Raw genomic sequence first — 16,991 nt, 5'->3', positions numbered from 1 at the left:
CAGGACATGAGTGAAATGCTACTTAGAAATAAAAGTGTATGACAATAATTGCATATATTTGTGAAAAGCAAATCTCAAAGCAATGGTATAAAATCTTTCTTAAGAATCTGTGTAAAGTGGTATTGAGTCCAAACAAACCAGAATAAAGGGAAGGGTAAACAGGAGAGAGACAGAGCAGAAATTAAGCATAAATGTAAATTAAGATAAAAACGTTGAGAAAAATTAGTGAAATGAAAAACTAGTTCTTTCAGATCGATGTAAGTGATAAACTTTTTGCCATGCTTACAAGTAAGAGGAAAGAAGGGAAAAGGTAAATCTATAGTTATTAGACAAGTATAAAGGAAATGGAATAAATAAATTCACATTTTTGAAATCAGCAATTTATATTAAATGAACCAAATGCCTGAAAGATAGAGTACCAAAGCTCATGCAACCTTAGATAATTTAGGTAATATAGAAATGTAATTTGTAGTTTACCACTTCACAATATGACAACCATGGCATTATTTTTCACATTTGTGTGTGTGTGAGTGTGTGTATTTGTGTGTGAGTGTGTGTGTGTGTGTGTGAGTGTGTGAACATATGTGGAAGTTAAAGGACAGTTTTCAGGAGTCAGTTCTCTGCTTGCACAGTGTGGGTCCTGGGGCTCTAACTCAGATCTTTCGGCTGGTTGGCAAACACCTTTATCCTCTGAGTTATCTTGTTGAACCTGTATAATTAAACTTGGTAATTTTTAAACATTTTATTTAAGATAAAATATGGCAGTTCTATATGTAGAAATAGGAGTGGCGGGCCGCTTCCCACCACCCGGCTAACTTTACCCGAAATAATTACTAATGGAAACGGTATTCTTTTAAACACTGCTTGGCCCATTAGCTCTAGCCTCTTATTGGCTAATTCTCACATCTTGATTAACCCATTTCTAATAATCTGTGTAGCATCACAAGGTGGTGGCTTACCAGAAAGGATCTTAATCTACGTCCATCTTGGAGAGGAGAGCTATAGTGTCTGTCTCACTTCCCTTCTTCCCAGCATTCTGTTCTGTCTACTCCACCACCTAATTTTCTGTCCTATCAGGCCAAGCAGTTTTCTTTATTAATTAACCAATGAAACTACAGATAGACAGATGAACCTCCTCCATCATCTATATACTATTTTTTGAATATATATAAAAACTCTGTTTTATCACTCATTAGCTTAAAACCCACACTAAATACTGTACAAGGGAACCACAAATATCCCTGAACATATAGACTTTAAAGTTGTGATAATATTTAAAAATTACCTCAAGTGATATATAAAAAATAAATGCATGAGTCACAACTGGGGTTTATGCTAGGAATGGAGGTCAGGTTTACCATTTCAAAATCAAATAGCATAATTTACCATGTCAAAATATTATAGGACAAAAATATTGTCATCTCAATAGATATGCAAAAGACATGAAAAAATTAGGTACCCGTTATGATGTTTCATTTGATAAAAATACAGGATATTTTTATTAACCTAATAATGGTAGTGTTGATAAATCTACAAATAACATTGAATTGAATGGTGAAAATTTTAATTCTTCCCTGTAAAATAAAACACAAGGAGGAAATGTTACTGTTATTTAGTAAAAAAAAAAAATCACACTCCAGCTACTACCCAGTGTAGTAAGGCAACATAGAGAAATAAGAGCCATAAATATTGAAAAAGAAGAAGTAAGCCTATCTGTGTAAATGGCAGAACAAAAAGCTTCTAGAAGTGATATGTAAACTGTGCAAAGTACTAAAATTACTGTGTGTCAATAAAATAACAAACAACTGGATATACAAAAATTAATAACATTTATTGTAATACCCTACTAGCAGATAAGGAACACATTAGTATAAATTTAATATTACATGTGTTTGAAACATGTACTGACAAACAAGAAATCAAATTGTAACTAAATATATTAATGAATTAAGAGACATAATAGTGCTAACATATGAATTCCATTAAGCTGATCTATTGGTTCAGTATAATCACAAATACATCACAGCAGGATTCCAAACTAATTCCAAAATTCATGTGGAAAGCTATAGGATATAGAATAGTCCATTTTAGGCATAATTAATATAAAAAAGCACAATTAATAAAAGGGAAAATATAAATAGACTTTAACAAAATTAAAACTCCTGCTCTGTGAAATATATATTCAAATGTCAATTAAAATATAAAATTATAACTAAATCATCCCCCCTTCCCTTTTCTCCCACCAACCTGTTCCACATTTCTTCCCGGCAACCAAGGCCCTCCCCTCTGCAAGCCCAGCACCTTATTTCCTCTCAAGTTCTTTTATTTGTTTTTTAAATTTTAAACCGAAAGATTTTTTTTCATACAATGTATTTTGATTATTGTTTTCTATGCTCTAACTCCTCCAATATCTTTCCTACTTCCCCTCCTATCCAAATCCACTTCCTTTTTTCTCTCATTCATGAAAAAACAATAATCTAAAAATAACAGTAAAATAAAATATTAAAATACTAATTTAAAAAACATTATCAGATAGAAAGGCAGCCTTTAAGACAATAAAGCATACAAAATTCGGTATATGTAATGAGCACTGAAAATTCATTGATGGCTTAAAAATAGCTAAAATATTTGAACAAGATACACACATAAAATACACAAATGAGTATATGAGTAATGTTCAGCATTATTAGCGACGAGAAAAATGAAAAGTAATGTAACTATAAAAATGTACAAATGACACACCCATTGACCACATTTTCAGTGGTCTTGACAGTAACAAGTACAGATGAAGAAATGAAGTAATGTTACCTTTCATCGAATACTGTGTTTGAAAGCATATGACTTAGAGTTTAACACACACTTAAGCATATGACCCAGCAATCTCACTCCTAGATACCTATGCAAAACACTTATCTGTACACATAAACTCTGAAAGAAAAGAAAGCAAAGTATTGAACACCCTAATTAATATGAAATAAAACATGCTGAATGAAAAGAGCAAAGCTCAGGAGAGCATACTGTATGATACAATATATGTGGGATTGTTTACATGTCAAAATTATCTGAACAGATAGATGAGTGGGTGACACAAACTGAGATCACTGGAAGCATTGATGACAAAGAGACAGCATAAAGAAATTGCTTGCTTGAGCTTATAATATTCTATGTCTTGACTGAAATGATAGGTTTATAACTACATGAATTTGCCTTACTAATACCATATTTGCAAAAGACTTAGTTTTACTGCATGAGATTTAAAACTGAATGATAATAATGATATATAAAGAGGACAATGTAAATGCAGACATACTTGTCAAAGATGTATGTGGTTTTTACTAGACTCAACTCTCCATTTTGGAAACAAAAGCACCAATGGCTGATGTAAAATTCAAAATTTTAATATTGGGAAAGTATCATATGTGAATTAGGGATGGATTTGTGTACCCAATCCCATTTATAAAATAAAAGTTTCAAAGAATGAGTAGCTGTGAGTGAATTTTCAAATAGCTTAAGTAATGAGGACCCTGGTCTAAATTTAAGTGTGGCATCAGATATATAAGTGCACTGTCATATCAGAATTTATCTGAAATATTTCCACATGAATATATAGCCTTGGCTATTGGGTACATCTAAAGAAGCAGTCATTTCTAGAAACTGTATGTTTTAAGTACTTCTAAAGCAACAAATTTAAAATATTTAACCATTGCTCTGGTTACTTGAGTATGAAATACTGAGCATAATTTATCTTTTTTATTAACACATTAAGACAATGAATCTTAAACCCAAAGGGGACATGAGAAATTCAATCCCTGAAATTAATTATTTAAGTCCTTATTTATGATAATAGTATAAATATTACATTGTTGAGAATTTGGGAAAAGTGTCCTCAAATTTCTGTTGTGTAGGAACTGAGATTAATTAGTAGGCAAGTCAAATTTTGCAATCCAGCATTTTACACACCAGGAACAGTATGCTCAAGAAATTAAGTTTTTTATTGAATAGTAAGCATTTCAGCCTAGGTAGCATTAAGGCTGTCTTATTTCTATGGTCTTGTGAATGCTGGTTGTATGGGAGATTCATAGAGTATTGTGATATGGCTAAATGACTTGTGGTTTCAATGATTAGTCATCCAATTTACACCATATTTCCATGCTAAGCCAATGTCGATGATTCCATGGAACCAATAGCATTCTGTTTTGTTTTTTACATAAAGTGATTATTTTTTAAAAAAGATCTTTCTAATTATTATTGCTTTGTAAATGGTTAGCAAATTTGGCTGTGTGTTCATTTAATGTAAACAAATATAGCTAGGATGGGTAGATCTAATGCCATCTTGTTCTGAATGCTTGTCAAGTTGTTACAGTAAAAATAGCTCATTAGAGCAGCATCTTTTTTGCTACTAGTGATGAATTTAAGAGAAAGACTAAACATTTCTTAGCATTTCCTGTTATCAGTATTATAGATGTGTTTGGTGCTCAGCTGCTTACAATTGAATATTGATTATCAGTGGAGAACTCTTGTTGTTCTTTATAAGGGTCTTATTGTATTTGGGTAAGTGTAATGATTGCAGCTAGCCAATAGGAATATAGTCCATCCTATATTTAGAGGGAGGTATCCTCACACTTGCTATCACCTGATTCCTGCCGTATAGGCTTATTGCTGTAGGTACAACTGCACAGGAAAAAGAGTGATTATCCTAGTTATGCATTCATAATTTGCAGTTTTCAAACTTCAGAATTCATCCCATGATACCTGGCTTCTAAGTCAGCTGAGATATTTCAGGTATTTGACTTCCATTGTCTGGATCTTCTTCTGCTTTTGGTTGAACCATTTAGGTAAACTCAGAGTTGGAAGCCATAATAGTCAAAATTGTTTTGATGGACACTGTCCCTGCCTACTGTCGCAATCATCCTTGAGTGTTTGGTCAAGTTGACATCTACATTACTGAACATCCTTCAGAGCTCTCCTGCAGAAAGTTAATGGAGGTCTTTATTTCTGAATGTTCCTGAAAGAAACTCTACTCTCGTCTCTCTTGTGGCCTCTCTTACATTTAATTTTCTCTAATCAAATCTCTTAACAGTTAGAGATGGACTTGTGTGAGCAAGGAAGAAAGTTAAAACAAAATAGCAATAACATACATAGTAGTATAGGGTTACACTTTATAATTCATTAATTTTTGTTGGATAGATTTACTATGATATGTACTCTGAGTAGAGTAAAATAATTTGTATTTCCATATTAGTGAACTTGATTATTCAATACACTCTATACTAGGAAGAATGCTTAGTTTGACTGAGGTTGTTTTATTGTGGAAGTTTTCCTAATTCTAAAGAACCTTTTTCTCAGAAAGTCTTTCTGTGTGACAGATTTTTAAATAAAAACCTGAAACTCACTTAATCAGATTACAAGTGTTCCTTATAAAAATACACTACTGTAATTCATCCTTTCAAAAATAGAGTTTGACTTGGTATTTATTTGTGAAATACACAAAGTTCTTAGTCCTTCATATTAAACATCTCATCTATTGGCAGCAAAAGTAAACTTACTTTGTCTAATTACTATGGTATCAGTTCAACTGAACAAGACAGAGTTTCCATATTGTTTTAGTAAATTATACTGATTTTGAATATTCATTTAGATACTATAGTTATTAAAATAATTAGTTTTGTTAGTATTACATACAACAAAGGAACATTCATGGTTATTAACCTCCTCTTTTTCTCTAATCTTTACTGAAATGTTTTGTTGAGCTGAAGGTGTTTGTGAACCCTTATAATTCTAGAATTTGGTTGAAGCAGGAAGATGAGGAATTGAAGGCCAACCTGAGCTCCATGAAATCCTATCTCAAGAGCAAAAACAAACAAACAAACAAACAAAATTAAACAGAGGTTTTGTTTTAATATATACCGAAACTCCTTTTATCTCAGAAAAAAAAAAAAAAAGAGTAGAGTCCCCTTGTTTGCAAGCATGGCTTCTGACTGTTAAGACATATGCCAGATGCTTTTTTTGACGAAGAACAGTGAGTGTCCCTGTTGATAATTGACTGTGTATGGCTAACACCATCTCTGGCTTTACTAGCCATAAATATTTATTTCAGCGAAAACCGTTTTTTCCCCATGAACTGACACTAACCAGATAAGAGCATGCCTCTTTTTTGCTTTTTTTTTCATTTTCTATATTTCTGACTTTGAAGTATGTGCTTTTCTAAGCAAATTAAATGTTTGTATATTTTTTAGGGAGAAGCTGTCTCCCTCTAGGATACAAATTACTGCCCATTCCTGATGATTAATTTACCTAAATAAGTTGTTCAGCTCAGAAGCACTGAAATTGTATCAAGAAAACAAGAGTGTTCAAATTCTACACCTTCCAAATTTTGATTCCAATTTTCAGAGTATCTTCTTTTATTTTTAGATGAATCTACGTTCTGTATTTACTGTAGAACAACAAAGGATTTTACAGCGTTATTATGAAAATGGAATGACAAATCAAAGTAAAAATTGCTTTCAGCTCATATTACAGTGTGCACAGGAGACTAAGCTGGACTTCAGTGTAGTCAGGGTAAGTATTGAGGTCTTGCACTTGAATTTATAGCTTTTTATTACAAATGATATCTGCTTAATATAAGAAAAGGTATTCAGGGTATGAAGTCCTAACTTTATACAGAGCTTCATTTCCCTGGTGTAAGAATACTATTTTGATAAATAGAGATACCACACAGTCATACTTGTTTTCGTAAATACTTTGAGAACACTAAAACCCTTGCAGTGTGGACATACCTCTTACATAATCTTCAAACCAATAAATACCGGTAGCATTAATTTTGGGTTGTTGGTTATATGCTTTTTTGAAATGCTCATTTAATCTACTTAGAACCTCCATATTGATGGTGAAGCAGATTTTTCGAGGCAATTCCATGTTCCTCACTTTGTTGTTGTATTTAGAATTTTTCCTCAGACGTTTAGGATTTGAGCATTTTTTTTTTTTCTGGAAAGTACAATAGTTTTTTACAGATACCTATTTCTTTCTAAGTAAAATGTAAATATTTAGTGGTTGGTGAATGAGAGACAGGGAATCCCACGGGAAGAAACCATTCTTATTCTGTTGTTTAAAAAAATCAGAGCTGCTACACGCAACTGAACAGCAATGAGGTGATAGCAAGTGATAAATCTAACAGAACTAAGGACCGATTTTATTGAATGCATTGGTCCTTTCATGTTTATCTAAACATTCTACAAATCCTTTTGGTGTGGATCCTTAGTGATTCAAAGTTTCACAACTTTCCCATCCATGGCAGTCACTCGGCTAATTTGGGGTGGGGGCAGGAATGATATATCTTTTTCCAGTTTGTTTTGCCATATCTTCAAAAATCCCAGAGAAAAGATCTGTGGATGGAACTGTTTCAAAAGTTCTTCTTAAGAACTAAAGTTATATTCACATTCAAATAGAAAGTTGTGCCATTTATTATAGGGAGAAGTATTCTTATTGCTTGAGATCAGCTATAACATTCACATTTCTCTAAAAAACAGAAACATCTTTTAGTGAAAGCTCTAAATGCACATTTAAATTAACCACTGAATCTCAAAGAAAAGTATTTAATGGCTTTATTAAAATAATAAGATATTTCAAGTTGTTGAGATTGCACTTTATACAATGACTTTTTTCCGAGTGTAATTTTTTTGGACTTTTCTTCCCTTTTGTCTTAACATTACTTTAAACTAAATTGTCTTCCCAGGCAGCAGTGATGTGGCTCATCCCTCAGAGTTCATAGTTGTCATTGCACTTTTCCCTTAAAGCTAATTTTATTGCTTTTAAATATAGAGATTATAGAAATATAGATATTTATATTTATACTGAGTATGGAGTAAAAACATAAAACAGTGAGAGTAGTAGATTTCAATTTTTAGAATGTAAGGTTGTGAGTCTAGCACTGTGTAAGATTAAAGGAATTGTGTGTAAAGCAGTCAGTTCTCTTCATTCCAGGAAAGCATCAGTGGTACAAAAATGCATTGTTTTGAAACTAAATCCCAACATAATTTTCATTATTTTTTCATTCAAACAAAAGCTCAGCAGGGTAGTTTGTAGATTTGTAAGTCTATGATCTCCTCCATCTTTTGCTGTTACATGTCCAACTTGAAAGAGATCTTCATTAATTTTTAATATAAAGTTATTGTGCTTCTTCTCAGAAGAACTTAAGTCCATTATATTAAATATTTACTCTAAATGTAAAGTGAATGTAAAACAGCGAATAAAACATCCAACAAAAACAATCAAAATGAAACAAACAGTGAGATATAGAAAAAGGTATAAAATGTAAAACACAGAGATATGAAAACACTCTAAGTTCTATAAGAAACCTATTCTTTTGCATGCTAATCTCCCCCACAAAAATAATAAAAATATTCTGACATTAAGTAATGATAATGATTATAGACTGCTGATGGTATTTTAATAAACAGTGTATGGAAAGAAGAAATTTAAAGATAGTTTATTTTTAAGATAGAGCTGAAAGAGAATTTTATGACCTTCAAATGTTGGCAACTCAAATCCATTTCATTTTTCTCCATTTATAGTCTGTTTGCTAGATTATCACCTTAAATTTTCATTATACCGGTTTTGTATGGCATACTTTTTCTTTTTCATGAATTAGGCATTTGCAAAAAGTAGGTGCTTATATCTGGTAGGCATAAATTTTAGATCCTACTCCTGAGCAGTGTAGGGTAAAGTTTAATTATTGTAATTCATGAACAATGAGTTTTATTTTCAGCATTTTAAGTACAAGTATTTCTTAAGTATATATTTTTTCCTTTTTTTAATGGAGAACTTGGAAAACAATTGAACTCTTAGTTTTTGATTGGTGTTTCATGATTTCTTCTTCTTCTTCTTCTTCTTCTTATTATTATTATTATTATTATTATTATTATTATTTTCATTTTTTGAGACAAGTTTTCTTTGTAGCTTTGGAAGCTGTCTGGAACTAGCTCTTGTAGACCAGGCTGGCCTCAAACTCACAACGATCTGCCTGCCTCTGCCTCCAGAGTGTTGGTATTAAAGGCGTGCGCCATAGCATATGTCAGTTATGCTTAATGCATTTCATTACATTGTTTTGGGGATCTCTCTCTCTCAATCTCTCTCTCTCTCTCTCTCTCTCTCTCTCTCTCTCTCTCTCTCTCCTGGATCAGGAGTTTTGTAATTTGAGGTGGGGAGCATAATTGCAGCATCGGGAAGCAGAGGCTGGAGGGTCTTTATAAATTCATGGCCAGCCTATCTACATAGCCAAACCCTGTCTCAAAAAAGAGGTTGCACGAAAGTGTTAACTTCAAAGATTTGAGAAAATAGATATTGCCATGAAAAAGCATTAAAACAAACCACAAAGTTCTATATAATATAAAATCCACTTTTGCAGGAAAATACCATCCACAAAAATGAACAAGTCTTTAAGGTTGTGTGGATAATTTAAGTGTTTATAAGCCAAAGGACAATAATTTGATTATATCAGTAAAATGATTGATAAAAAGGTCAAGATATAGATGTTTATTGAAGTTATGATATATTCACATGTCTTCCTTCTTTTTCCTCCCTCTAAGCCTTCTCATACATCACTTCCCATTATACCTCAAATTCACAGCCTCTTTTTTTACTAATATTTTCTGCACACATACTTGCATATGTATAGACATATATTCCTGAGAAATAACCTGTTCAATCTATATGTTACTTGTATGTATGTTTTCAGGCCTGACCGTTTGGCAATGGACCACCAGTTGGTGTGTTCTTCCCTGGGGAAGACTATTTCTCCTACTCTCAGATTTCCTCAGCTGCTTATAATTCTTTGTATAGGGTTAAGGCCTCATATTTTAAAATAAACACTCTAAAATCAGATGTCCTTGGGGCACACCTGTAGTCAGAGCACTGGAGAGAAAATGGCTATGGAGAATCAGGAGTCCAAGTTCACGTTTGGGCTGATAGCATGCTGGTGCCATCCTGACCTTCATGAGCCCCTGTCAGAGAAACACAAGCATTAGTGTGCAATGAGAATTCTTCAGGACTTAAAGAGGAACTTTATTGCTAATATTAGGTGAGAATTTTTTTCTTTTGAGTTTATAATCCTCCCACAAAATGTATCCCAAATATTTTATTTCAGTCAGTTGTGAAACCGTTTTGCTGTCTCTACTATACGGGTCTTATTTTAAAGCGCCCATTCAAGCAACAAAGCCTGATTAGGCACACCTGTGATAATAGTGCTAGGGAGGTGCAAACAGGGTGTTTAGAAATTTGTGCTCATCCTGTAGTACATAGTATGCAGTGGAATGTAGTTTAGGATGTGTTCCTTTCGTTTATGCTGTGGAACATTTGTTTAATGATGCAAAGATGTGTTGCATTCTTTTATGTTGTATTTGTTTAACTCTGTAAAGCTGTTGTACTTTGCCTGTCAAAACATCTGATTGGTTTAATAAAGAGCTGAATGGCCAATAGGTAGGCAGAAGAGAGGCTAGGCGGGGCTGGGAAGCAGAGAGAACAAATAGGAGGAGAAAGAAGGATGAGACAGAAGCAAGAAAAGTAGAAGGAGAGGAGGACGCCAAGGGCCAGCCACCCAGCTACACCTCCAGCTACTGAGTAAGAAGGGAAGACAGACATATAGAATAGAGAAAGATAAAAGCCCAGAGGCAACAGGTAGATGGATAATTTAAGAAAACTGGCTAGAACAAGCCATGCTAAGGCTGGGTATTCATAAGAAAGAAAAAAAGTCTCCACGTGTATTTATTTGGGAGCTGGTTGGTGGGTTCCCATAGAGTAAAAAACTAAAAAAAAAAGTATATTAGTATGTTCATGGATAGTCTGACTATATGATACCCTGTCTCAAAAGAAAAAGAAATTATATATCTAAACTAAAAACAAACTAATAAAATTTAGTAGTTCTATATGTAATTTAAATTATCTTGGATGCATAAGTACAATTAATTTATTGGTACTTTTAAAAATTGGGCTGGAGATATAATTCAGTTGATAGACTACTTGCCTGACATGTACAAAACCCTGGGTTCTATTCTCAGCACCGTGTAAATTTTGTTGGGTGGTACAGAAGTAAGGGCAGCTGGGGATTTGTAGCAAATCCATACAACTTTAATAATATCCTTTGCTACATAGTCTAGCTTGGGCTAGAGTCTCTGTATAAAGGAAATTTACAACTATGTAAGCTAACAAAGAAAAACCATATGTCCAAGATTAACAAAGCCATTGCCTTGTACACGGAGTCAACATGACAAGTGAGATATTTGTATTTTATTTAGTAGCCATATAAGCAAGCACATATACTACTCCAGATGGTTTTCTATTTTAGTAGTGATCTATTGAAATTGAATATAAACTTCAATACTGCTTTGCTTTTAACTATTCTTCTAACTTCTTATTACATGTCACTTAAATCTTATATTTATTAATGCTCTAAAACTGTAAGAAGGATAATTAAAGGTTCTACTCAGAAATATAACACTCCATGGGAATGGTATACAAATAAATCATTTGGGAAACAAACTGAAAACTTTGAGTTGAACATCATATTAATTAATATTGGTCAATGATTTGGCCTCTGAAACAGACTAATGATGCTGCTTTCTTTATCCTACTAATCACATATTATTACCCAACAAAGCAATTAGTAAACAGAGCTTCCTTAAAATAGTACGAATGAGAAAATTTAAATTCTTTTTATTATTATTATTATTATTGAAAAAAATTTCCACCTTCTCCCTGCCTCCTACTTCCCTCCCCCCCACTCTTCTCCCCCTCTCCCCACTCCTCTCCCCCTCCCTCTCCAGTCCGAAGAGCAGTCAGGGTTCCCTGCCCTATAGAAAGTCCAAGGTCCTCCAAAAATTTAAATTCTTAAAGCACTGTGAGAATTTCACAATGGGAGCTAATAAACAGCTAGCTATATAGTGTCATTCCTAAGGATACATGAAGTCATACATAAAGAAACAAGATGTGATCACTGTTTTACACATGTAGGAATACTAGCAAATCCATCTAAATGTATGGTTTGTTGTAACAGTTCAAAAATATTTTATAATATCCCCGTTTTACAAGTCAAGGAAGAGCTACTATACTGTGGTCTTGAATTCTGTTACTATTAAAACTGAGATTAGATTAACATTAGATGTGGACGTTTCTCTATCAGGACTTCCAAACCTCCAGAAATTTTGCTGACACTACATTCCTATTTTCCATATGTAATTGGGGAATCTGGGCCACTAATTCTATGTTAACCTTACTCAGAACTATAGTTATTTAAAGGTACCATCCACACTTTCAGTCTACCCATTGACACAAAAGCAGTTATCAAGAGTAACTACCATACCTACTTAGACTCTATTCCTTAATGCAAGGTCAGTATTCTTCAGCTTCATGTTCTCCTCCTACCAGTCTGCTAGTATTTTTTTTTTTTCTACTTATTTTTCTGTATTTCACACTACCCTGAACCATAAATTATTTTAATGATGTGGAAATGAATAAAAAGAACTGTAAATATAAACTCCCCCTGCCACTAAATGGGTTTTGAGGAACAAGAATAAAAAATAGAATCCAGGGAGTGAGAAATCTTAACTTGGATACCTCCCTTTCCTTGTCTATGCACAAATATACAATGTTAGTAGTTGCTCAGAGACTGAGCCTGCATCCTTTCTCCCTCCTTTTTAATAATCAATGTTTAGTGAATAATTTTAAGTATTATCAGGGAGCCCTATAAGAACTTTTATTACTCCCAATTCCATTTCTATGTTTTTGTTTTTTATTTGTAGGAAAGTATGATACTATATTTGTTCAAAGTATGTGTAAAATCAGAGAAAGTAAGCTACAAGTTTAGTAGTCACTATATTAATGGGCTAAATTAATCTGTGTAGACTGTGTTTCAGACAAATGAGGTTTCTGGATAACTAGATAGCTGAATTTCATATGTACATGATATTTTACTGCAATTTAATTTTGATGTGTACATAATATATCAAACCATATGTGCTATTATGTATAATATGCAGTTATATTTGTAAACAACAAAATTATATAAGTATGACATATTATGAAAGATGCCTCTAGATCCTAGAATCAAGCTTACCAATTCATCATGCTTTTCCTCAATATTTTGTAAGCTTAGTTATATATAGTTTATAATGTAAGTATACATAATTCTTCTTACGCATTTTTTAAATTGAAAAGCTGGAAACATTTTAAATGTTTATGAAATTCACCTTTTGGGAAATGGTGTTTTTCCAAAGAGTTTTTCCTCTGTTTTCTTTCCTTGTGATATTTGTACTTACACATATTTCAGATCTTGCTTGTAGATCCTGCTACTCCTGTTCAAGGAAGTCAGAGTGACTTTCAAATTCCCACTATGTCATGTGAAGCAAAGGGGAACGTCACAGTTTCTGGAATACTTTCTTTATTAAAAATAAACTCATAAAAGTAAGATAGTCGATAGGTGACTAGTTCAGGAGGTTCTAGTCACTTCATATGAGGTAATGAAAGAAGAATCCATTTGAGAGCAAGCAGATTTTTGCTACTTGCTGACAAGGTATCTTCCCCAAAGTTATTATTTTTGGACTTCAGTTTTTTCATCTATATAATTTAAAATGTAGCACCTACTAATATAACTAAAATATATAAAGAATAGTCATTGTAGAATCTAGTACATGCAATACTATAGCAAAATTAATGTTGTCTATACATTGTGTAAACACTGCAAATTGGATAATTTTTGAGGTTTTCAGATGCACATCATTAAAAACTTGCAAAAAATAAATCTTACATCATTTATTGTGAGATTAGTTTATTTAATATTTTCATTTATTCATTTATTTTGTTTAATCCCTAAAAGATTATCGTGTTTTAGTAGTTTATCATATGGCATGATTTTTTTAATATAAAGTTGCATAATCACATTATGGAATGCAATATATTTATTGCATATTTTAAGAAGAACTATGATTCAGGGAAATTATACTAAAGTAATTATAATAAATTACTTATGTAAAAGAATGTACTTTATAATTAAATTCTAAATGCCAACCTATTGTATTACCTCTATGCATTACTTTTTTCTGTTTTTAAAAGTAATATATTTATTGCATGAAACTTTTTAAGTACAAAAAAGTAAATGACTACTATACATTAAGGATAAACCAAAGAATGGTATAATATAACCAAGTTACTACCTTTATAGAAAACTTCTCTTACAAATCAGTTAAAAGGGCAATATCCCAATATGAAAATAGGTATATGTAATGCATGATAAGATCTATCAAGATAATATAATAACCATTGAAATCCAATCAAAGCAACAATCATGTACCTTTTATCAGATTAGCAAAAACTACAGAAGATGTAAACTGGAGGTTTGAGGTAAAAAAATTTCATATTTTGGAGGGTACTTAGAAAATAATAGATTTTTGCTATTTCTTTTCTAGAATTGCATGACAAGGAACCACCAACACAAAGATTTATGCAAAATGAAGTATATAATAATGAATATATCTAAAAATAATATAAATAGTAGTATGATATTAACCACATTATATATATCCACCCAATAGATGTCATTAAGTCTGAAGATTATGAATTCACATTTGATTAATAATGCAATGAGTATTTTCTAATGAGTTAAAGAGCTGACTTTAGTGTTCTTTCATTTTTTTGATATTATAAATAATAAATGTGATTAACTATAAGCTTTGTCTATGCCTGTGCCTACATTTTAATGGTTATTAGCATATATGAATTATGCATAATATTGAATTGCATCATGGCATTTTCATGCATTTATATACTGTATTTTGGTCATCTTCACCTCCATTTCTCTACTCTTCACCTCCCACACCTGATGTTCCCCTTTCTCTTCTCAACCTAGTCACATTTCTCTTTCCAGTGTGTCGTTCTCTTTTTGTCTTTGTATCAGTATGTGATGACTTTGAGTTTCATATCAGGGCTGTTTACAGGGTTCTAGGGGAGGAATTGTTTACAGGAGCATGAGCTCATTACTGGAAGCTATGACACTGAAGAAAAAATGTATTTCCTTTACCCCAAAAATTATTAATTTCCTATAGATTCACAGGAATGGTTGGGGCATGGTGAGTCTTCCCCATGGCTATTATTATATCAACTATCAGCTATCTACTGATAGACTGGGGAGTAAGGGGTGGGCTCAAGTAGGTTAAAAGGATAACCAACTACTCTTATCTCAGATATGAGTCCTGATCTACAGGAAGAAATCCACTACCGGTACTATAAACCTTGTGAAAATCACATGGTTGGGAAGGTCATCAGCCCTAGTGGGGAAGCTACTACTACTGTTTTGCAAAACGGACACTATGTGCCATCAAATTGCCATCTAAATAACTGTGTTTATACTCAAATTAGTGCCCCTATCATCTTTGGTCAGAGAAATTCCTTCTTGCTGTGTGAAGTGCTAAGTGCAGAGACTTATAACTGGTCAAACTGTAATTATGTTTTAAAGATATATTTTTGGCAATGTATTGAATAGGCCATAGGATATAAACACGTTTAGAATTCTTCAATATTTTTGCAATTCTTGGGACATATCAATTTGGTGGATCATATGGCAGAGAGAAATATGTTCTTACTGATGTTCTCATGTATTTATTGAGTAAGTACTTAATCATGTTTGCTGTTAGACTTTTGTTACTTTGTCTTTTATTGGATCTTTTCCTTTGCCCATGTCTAAGCTCTGTTTCTATGACAAGAATATAGTTTATTACATGGAAAAGGATTTTTCTAAGTTCATTGTTACCTTTTATTATATTGCCATTGTTTTTTTTTTTTCTTTTATCCTTTCAGACGTGGGTTGGCAATAAGCGAAGAAAAATGAGTAGTAAGAACTCTGAATCAGGAACAGCAGGAACTGTTTCTGGTACCTCATTGGCAGCTCCAGACATTACAGTCAGAAATGTGGTTAATATTGCCCGGCCTTCAAGCCAGCAATCTTCTTGGACTTCTACCAATAATGATGTCATTTTAACTGGTATATACAGTCCAGCAAGCTCATCGAGTAAGCAAGGGACAACAAAGAATGCAAATACACAAATTACAGAAGCACATAAAATTCCTCTTCAGAAACCAGCCAGTAAAAATGACACTGAATTTCAATTGCACATTCCTGTTCAAAGACAAGTAGCACACTGTAAAAATGCTTCTGTGCTCCTAGGGGAAAAGACAATTATTTTGTCAAGACAGACAAGCGTACTAAATGCTGGAAACTCGGTGTACAACCACACAAAGAAAAACTATGGAAGCTCTCCGGTGCAAACTTCTGAAATGACAGTACCTCAAAAGCCATCTGTGTGCCACCGACCTTGCAAAATTGAACCAGTTGGCATTCAAAGGTCAAATAAACCTGAACATGCAGGTCTGGCATCACATAACTTATGTGGGCAAAAGCCAACTGTTAGAGACCCTTACTGTAGAACACAAAACTTGGAAATTCGTGAAGTGTTTTCATTGGCAGTCAGTGATTACCCTCAGAGAATTCTGGGAGGAAATACCACACAGAAGCCTGGTTCAGCAGAAGGAACTTGTTTGTCCATTGCGATGGAGACTGGTGATGCAGAGGATGAGTATGCTAGAGAAGAAGAGCTGGCATCAATGGGAGCACAGATAACAAGCTACTCAAGGTTTTATGAAAGTGGCAATTCTCTTCGAGCTGAGAACCAAAGTACAAGTTTGCCTGGACCAGGAAGAAACCTGCCAAATTCACAAATGGTGAATATTAGAGATTTGTCAGACAATGTACTGTATCAAAATAGAGACTACCATTTGACACCACGGACCTCATTGCATACAGCACCTAGTACTATGTACAGTAATACTAATCCATCCCGGAGTAATTTTTCTCCACATTTTGTATCATCAAACCAATTGAGGTTATCACAAAACCAAAATAACTACCAGGTAAGGTATTAAGTTGTTTTATGAAGATTTTTAAAGGCATG

At 33.1% G+C, this 16,991-nt stretch overlaps 1 protein-coding gene across 1 annotated transcript in view; it reads left to right on the top strand.

Moving 5' to 3' along the window:
• Hdx (highly divergent homeobox) overlaps nt 1–16,991 on the top strand; it is a 134,808-nt gene that overhangs the window by 13,454 nt on the left and 104,363 nt on the right. The window contains exons 2-3 of the mRNA XM_050127563.1: nt 6,412–6,558; nt 15,841–16,950. Coding sequence (XP_049983520.1) covers nt 6,412–6,558; nt 15,841–16,950 — 1,257 coding nt within the window. The remainder of the gene's footprint in view (nt 1–6,411; nt 6,559–15,840; nt 16,951–16,991) is intronic.

The sequence above is a fragment of the Alexandromys fortis genome, unplaced genomic scaffold, assembly GCF_014885135.2.
Source record: "Alexandromys fortis isolate MF-2015 unplaced genomic scaffold, M_Fortis_MF-2015_v1.1 scaffold_188, whole genome shotgun sequence".
Taxonomy (NCBI): Eukaryota; Metazoa; Chordata; class Mammalia; order Rodentia; family Cricetidae; genus Alexandromys; species Alexandromys fortis.
Note: the sequence above shows the minus strand (reverse complement) of the source record. Positions and strands in the feature narration are given on the sequence as shown.